The sequence below is a fragment of the Sinocyclocheilus rhinocerous genome, unplaced genomic scaffold (genome assembly GCF_001515625.1).
Source record: "Sinocyclocheilus rhinocerous isolate Xijiao unplaced genomic scaffold, SAMN03320098_v1.1 scaffold1084, whole genome shotgun sequence".
Classification (NCBI taxonomy): domain Eukaryota; kingdom Metazoa; phylum Chordata; class Actinopteri; order Cypriniformes; family Cyprinidae; genus Sinocyclocheilus; species Sinocyclocheilus rhinocerous.
This window is the reverse complement of record NW_015656001.1, coordinates 1,207,176-1,214,539: the sequence shown is the minus strand read 5'-3', so window position 1 is coordinate 1,214,539 and position 7,364 is coordinate 1,207,176. Positions and strand designations below refer to the sequence as shown.

The following is a 7,364-nucleotide window of genomic DNA, read 5'->3' as shown; positions in this document are numbered from 1 at the left end:
AAATAAATGAACTTTTCCACGACATTCTAATTTATTGAGATGCACCTGTATTTGTAATTAACAACGCAGCAGCACCGCATCTAGTGGCTTCAACTGGACAGGCTAACAAAAACATTATAATGCAATGACACTTACATCGTCTTCGCATCTCGTACGCCGCTGATAAGGCTGCCTCCTTAACGCACACCTAAAATTCGAATGCAAGGTTTTTGCATTCGAATGTGGATTTTTATTTTAAATTCGACAAATATTCGAAATTCAAATTTTTTTTTTGACAGCCCTAGAGAGTACCCCAGAACGGAATCAACATAATCAGCGTTATGTTCAGCATGTGTGCGCTTTCGCTGAACGTAATCATCGTTGTTTGCGTTCAGTAGACAGCGCGCGCATGCTAAACAGAATTATGGGATTGCCTTCTTCACAGAGCATACATGCTGTTCTGTATCAAAATGTGGTTGACTTAAAAAAAATAAATAAAAAAAAGATGTAAACCATTTTCACTTAAAAACTAAGTAACATTGGATTAAACATGAATTTTTTTTAAAGAAAACGGTCTGAAATTGTATATTCTTGTAAAACATACTCAACATAATCAACTTCGAAAGTTCCTGACACATGTGCTGTACAAGTGTAAGTGTTCCTGCTTGGCAGCGCCTCATTTAAACAGTCTGATTGTGCTGTGTTCTGTGTGTAGGTCCACTAGATGGAGGTCTGGAGGAGGAAGAGGAGGAGTGCATATCAGACGCAAATGAACTCACTGCTAAAGAGGAGTTTTCAGTGGAGGAAAACTTTCCTGCTGACTTTGAACCAGACAACCTCACCTGTGAGGACATGGAGTACTTCTGCGGCAAAGGTCAGATATTCCTGACGCTTCTACTTCTACCATATATAGCACAACCTCTCATGTAGAAGATCGATTAACCAAGGAATTGTTTAGATATTCATCACAGTGCATATCCTAGTGAAATGAATTGTAACATTCAAAGAAATTCAGTTTTGCTAATTGATTCCCAGCTGAAGTCTGACTCGGAGGCGTCTCTGATCTGATTGATGGTTTGATGGCAGTTTTAAACCAAAGCTTGAACACACACTGTTTTGGCTGGGCTCGTAGGGGCATGGGAAAATCTCCAGCAACCTCTGCGTCCAGGTTTGGATAGGCTCCCTTTGATATCCGATTCTCACTATGTACCTGAAAACAGGAGTTTGATCTAGGGAATGGCAACCAGTGCGCTGGCTAACTTTAGTGATGTTCTAGCCAGGATTTACCATGGGGAATGAAACATACTTGAGCTTTTATCATTTAAATGCATAGTTCATCCAAAAATAAACATTCTGTCGTCATTTGCTCGCCTTTATGTTGTTCCAAACTTGTATGCCTTTATGCATACAAATAATGAGATGTTTAGCAGAATGTTGACACTGCTCTTTTTCATACTACAAAAAAGGATTGGTACAAAATGAATAGAAGAAAACATAAAAGTTGTCTATATGACTTCTAATATGCTATATTTCAAGTCTTCTAAAGGCATACTCGTTGGTTCCTGTCTGTGTCATGTTAAACATGATATGATGCGTTTTGAGACTTTACAGTTGTAGTGGAGGGATCAAATTTCAGGACTTCTTTTATGGTGTTCAAATGATGAGATAATTCAGACATACAGTATACTACCATTCAAATGTCTAAGTATTTTTACGTAGAATGTAGTATTTATTCAACAAAGATGCATTAAAATGATCAGAAATGACATTAAAGCAATTTATAATGTTACAAAATATTTATATTTAAACAAATTATGTTCTGAACTTTGTATTCATCAAAGAATCCTGAATAATAATGTATCGCAGTTTCCACAAAAATTAATAAGCTGAACTATTTTCAGCATAATACTTAAAAATGTTTTCTGAGCAGCAAAGCAGCATATTAGAATGATTTCTGAAGGATCATGTGACACTGAAGACTGGAGTAATGATGCTGAAAATTCAGCTTTGCATCACAGGAATTAATTACATCTTTAATAAAAAAACAAAACAGTTATTTTAAATTGTAATAATATTTCACAATATTACTGTTTTTACTATAGGTTTGATCTAATAAATGCAGCCTTGGTGAGACTTCTTTGAAAAACATGAAAATCTTGCCGACACCAAACTTTTGAACAGTAGTGTACACATTCTCTGAAATGTACCAGTTTTTTTTAAGTCAGATTTATTTTTCAGCTCAATTTCTGCCATGATGTAGAAACAGTTTAAAAAGAATCTTGCAGAACAGGTAGGTTAACCTTTAGTTAAAGTGTCAACATGTTGATAGTTAGCATTTGGTTTAATAGCACATGATTTGTTATGTACAATAGGACAGCACGCTTGAAATGTGTTGGTTAAGCATTTGCATCTGTATTTTGCCGGGTGTTTTGGGTCTCATGCCAGTTCAGTTATTTTGTGCCTTTTCTATGATCTTTCTTAGTGCTGGGTGGTATGACCAAAAATTGATATCACGGTATTTTTCAAAATTATACCGGTTTCACGGTACATGACTGTATTTTTTTTTTCATGCATGACCGGGTGTTAACCATATTTTCTACTGATTGAGAGAGGAAATACTGCAGTATATTGACTTAGAATGCCCTATTTTACTGTCATGATGAGTGAATATTGTCAAAAAATACCACACTAAATAGTGACTAAACACGACCCCTTTTAATACATGTTAACCAGGAGTCACTCTCATTTATAATCACGGCATCCTCATAAAATCATCATGCATCTACACTAAAGAGTGGCTATGCGGTTGTTTTGGCTATATTACATTTTTGTCTCATGCAGCACACTGCCTGCGTCTGAGTAACAAACAAAAAAAAACAACAAACAAAAAAGTGCATGTGATATTAACAGACGAACTACGCTCATATTTATAATTCCAAACAATCAGTAAGCGACAGGTGCTAGGAAACGCTGTTTTGTACTCATTTATTGACGAGTCGGCTGCAGTGCGGTTAACTGAATGCACTGCTTCTCTGCCGCTCACTGCACAGAACAGACACCGAGAGAGGTGACACTTCTCCGGGAAAGTCAGACCTCACGTTCGCGGGACAGCACTGGAGAAATCTTCCAACTGAACCATAGCTAAGGTTTATACAAAAAGTCGCTAGGTTTGTCAGCATGAATATTCTATGGGGAAAAAAGCCGCTAAAAGGGTCTGAAAGTTGCTAAATCTAGTGCTAAAGTCGCGCTCGTGTGTGTGAGACGCGGGAGCTGATGGCAGGGGGGCGGTGGGATCTTTGTGGGGTCAATGTGGATATTGTGGATGAGTTCTTCTGTCATCATCACGTTCTATTAGTTCTACAGCTTCAGTTTCGGAACTTTCACGCTTAGTAACACATACAGCTGTTCCCTCACCACAGTGCGACCCCTTTCAAACAGTGTCGCGTTCCGAACGTTGTTTTAAAGACATGCCACCGGTATTGCGGTATTTAAAAAATTCATATCATAACAAAAATAAACACCGGTATTCGGTATGAACCAGTATACCACCCAGCACTAATCTTTCTATTCCTTTTATGTGTTGGTCACACCTGACTGATTTACAGTGTGTTTTAGTTCAAAGTTGTGAGTATGTCTGGACCCCCATCACACCCCTCAAGAAACCCTTCTCAGGGTTCCCAGTTCTTCCTTTACTTTTCATTGAGAGGAATCTGACTAAGTTGGTGCTTTGAATGTCCCTCTGCCTCAAACAGAAATGTTTTTAAATTACATTTCTTTTAAAACCCACGTTGCCCAGAGGGATTTCATACAAGGTTTGTCTTTGAGGAGCAGAATCTTTTTATGTCTTGCACAAGGTGGGCTCCGTTTTAATGATTTTCCTTTTGTTCTACCCATAAAGGTGTAACAGGCGTGACATTTGTGAACCTTAGAACTAATGGCAGTTTGGCAATATTTTGTTTCAGGGTCAAATGAAAATCTTCATATGTGCTTTTGTTTCCCGCTGCTTGATTGAATGTGCTTGGAGAAGGCCTGCTGATGAATACAGTTTTACTTTGTTTTGTTTGTGGAGCTTTAATTCAGATTCTCAAGGGATAAAATACAGTATTGAGATGCTAAATTCAATAACTATTACTAAAAGATCCCAAGGTCATTTCTTCTATTTAGAAATTATTTAGGAAAAATGTAAAGACGTCACGTATAGTAGATGTCTATATAAATGTGTCGTTTTCAATGAACTGGTGGGATTCAGGAAAGAACCGCTTTGGTGAATCTAGAGATATAAGTATTCAAATGAGTTCTTAAATTACAAAAATAATTAGTAGGTTTTGACAGGGGTCGCAAACTTTAATATTTTTGTTTTAGTACCATGATATTATTTATTTTTGCCTTTTTGTTTCTTTTTATTTGTTTATTTACTGTATATTTCTTATTTTATTTTTATCTTTATTAATTGTGTTTATTTTTTTATTTCTTCATACTAAAAATACGAAAAGTACTATGTTTTTTGGACATGGTATTCTTTTTAGTAATTCACAGTACTCTGGAATATCCATCGTTCCCATGGTAAACATTTAAGTACCATGGTAACATCACAATACACTTTTGTAAGGTTTGGACCAAGGCAGTTTTTGAGTATGTACTTGTATCAAAGCCATTTGATGGCCTCTTTTGTCTCATGCACCACCAAGTTTTAGCAAATCTCCTCTCTTAAGATTCCTTTGAACTTTTTTGATGGCTTTGCTAAAACGAAGACCAACAGTGGTCCAAACTTTCCACTCTTTAACTTCCGAGATGCTTTATAATGTAATCTTCCCGTCGTCATACGCGAGGGGTTTGCGTCAGATTTCTCAAGCTCCCTATCAGCTGCAATTCGGCTCTAAGTCTTCCGTGTCCTCGAATTCTTCGGACAAGTTCCCATTCTCTTCCCGTTAGCGCACAGTACAAGCTCATCAGGTGTATTCATTTCCCCCTGATCCTCTGCTCAATTAGATCTCTTTAAAGCGCATTTAGCCCAGCGTCTGAGTGGCTTAAATTCACTCCACTTACGCAGAAGTGCTATGAATTGAAGACGAACGCAATCCTGGTGGCATTAAACGGTCTATGTGTGTTATTCCTCAGCTATAGAACGGCAGAGAGGGTTCTCTTGATTAAGTAAACCCTCTCAAATGAGATGGCGGGCTGTAATTAGCCCGAGCGGAGTCAAACGTCGGAGCTTTAAAAAGCAGTCACTCATCCCTGGGCCTTTATCTGTTCTGGAGAATAAGGTCTCCTGTGTGAAATTCCTCGCTGGCAGGCAGTTGCTCCGTGGCTGGCTCGTAGTTCAGTGGTCGTGTATCTTTGATGGCATTTGCAGACAACTAGCTTGTCAGGAGAACCTAAAACCTCCATTAAAAGTTTCATCCTATAATAGGTATTAAAAAGCTGTCTGAACAAAAAGAGGAATTGCCCGTCTTCATTAACTCACCAAGCCCTTATTAACTTTGATCAGACGACGGTGAAGGAGCAAAGAAGCTTAAATTCACAGAGGTCAGGCGGTTGGACGCCAACAAAGTCTTACCCATTTGCTTGAGTCTGAATCTGTGGCACCTTACAGCTCATGGTTTGAAATGGAATTTACCAGAATGGTTAAGAGAAATCAGAATTGGTCAATTTCTTACGATTCCCATATGGGCTGAAGATCCAGACTCAGCTCATATACGAATAGGGATGGTAATCATAAGGTATTATTTTTAAAGTTTAGGATTCTTTAATGGTTCCATTAACAATTCTTTTGAGAAATAAAAAAACTTAAAAAGCCTCACCAGTCTGTTGACACTTCAACTGATTTGTAATCATTGATTCACTAAAAAGAATCGGTTCATAAGAATCATTCACTTGGAATTGGATAACAATTGGATAACACTGGTCACACGGTATGTTTCTACGGCAGGTACAGCAAGAACAGGCATGTAATGAAAGCATTTTGATTTTTGTATTTATTTTTTTTATTGAACCAGATAAGAACTGCTTTTTATTCACAAGTACTTGTTTCACTTAAAAAAAGTGGCTAATAAGAGTAATTTGTTCAGTAATCAGATTACACTTTGCTCTGTTCTGTATGTTTCTACGGTGTTCCTTCTGTATTAGCAGCGTATTATAGTATAAGAATTGGTATTTGTATTTGATTCGCTATAAATAAGTGGATCATAAGAGTAATTTGCGCTGTACTGTATGTTTTATGATGTTCCTTCTGCATTAGCAGCATAGTGCACATTCAAGCGGCATTACAGTACATCATAAAAGTATGTTAATGTCTTTATTTTATTTAATCTAACTGGATAAGAACTGGTGCTTATTCTTGCTTGCTGTACGTGTTTAATTCGCTATAAAGAAGTGGCTCATAAGAGTAATTTTTTCAGTAATCGATGTTCCTTCTGCATTAGCAGTGTATTACACATTATACATTCATTTCTGTGTTTTTTAAATCAAACTGTATTAGAATTGGTTCTTATTCATAAGTATTTGATTCGCTGTAAAGAAGTGGCTCATAAGAGTCATTTGTTCAGTAATCGGATTGCACTTGTTGCACTGTCCTGTATGTCTTTACAATGTTCTGTTTGCCTTGCTATATTCAAGAACTGTTACTTAATGAAAATAATTGTATTTCTGGGATCCCTTCAGCTCGAGGAACCCTCTCGAACACCAAATCGAATGAGACCACCCTCGCGTCGATAGCCCCCGGGGTCCGGGAGTTACGGGTGGTTAAATTCACGGTCGAGCGCCGACCGATCTGGCGAACCCGGGGGGCTACTGACGCGCGAGAGGGCTCCTCGAGCTGAAGGGATCCCCCGAATTTGGTGGAGATCCACCACTGCGTTCGCGAGATAGTGACACCATCGACCGTAAGTGCCCTGTGAAGTGGACTTCACATGATATTCCGCCATGATTCCAGTTCCAAGGGAATGTACACATTGCATTCAAAGGGCATTCAAAGGGCATTAAAGTGTGTGAGACGTGAATTTAAATTGTATTTATTTGCAGAGGTATATTATGTCACACTTCACACTTCCCTAGTAAGTTTCGTCTGTGTGTGAAGACCGTAGCGCAAATCCGTGAATGAATGTTCCGAAGTGAAATAAACTTCAACGGAATAAAGTTGAATGGAATTGAATTGAAATAAAGTTGAATAAACTTCAACTTTACTGTTCAGTGCACTGATGTCAGACTCATTTTCGATAATATGTTTATTGTTAAATTGTTAAATGCCCTGCCTCCATTACATATTTTTGTCACGTCATTATAGTGTTTGTCACAAAAGTGTTTGATCACCACATTTGAGTGATCATTGCAAAAAATGTGTTTATGTATATATATATATTCTGTTTATGTATATACTGTATTCTATA

General features: G+C 37.7%; 1 protein-coding gene across 1 annotated transcript in view; it reads left to right on the top strand.

The window, feature by feature from the left end:
* Nucleotides 1-687: 687 nt before the first annotated feature.
* LOC107719156 (zinc finger protein ZFPM2-like) overlaps nt 688-7,364 on the top strand; it is a gene marked incomplete at its 5' end in the record, with an annotated part of 118,792 nt that continues 112,115 nt past the window's right edge. Inside the window, one exon of the mRNA XM_016526526.1 lies at nt 688-853. Within this exon, the coding sequence (XP_016382012.1) occupies nt 688-853 (166 nt within the window). The remainder of the gene's footprint in view (nt 854-7,364) is intronic.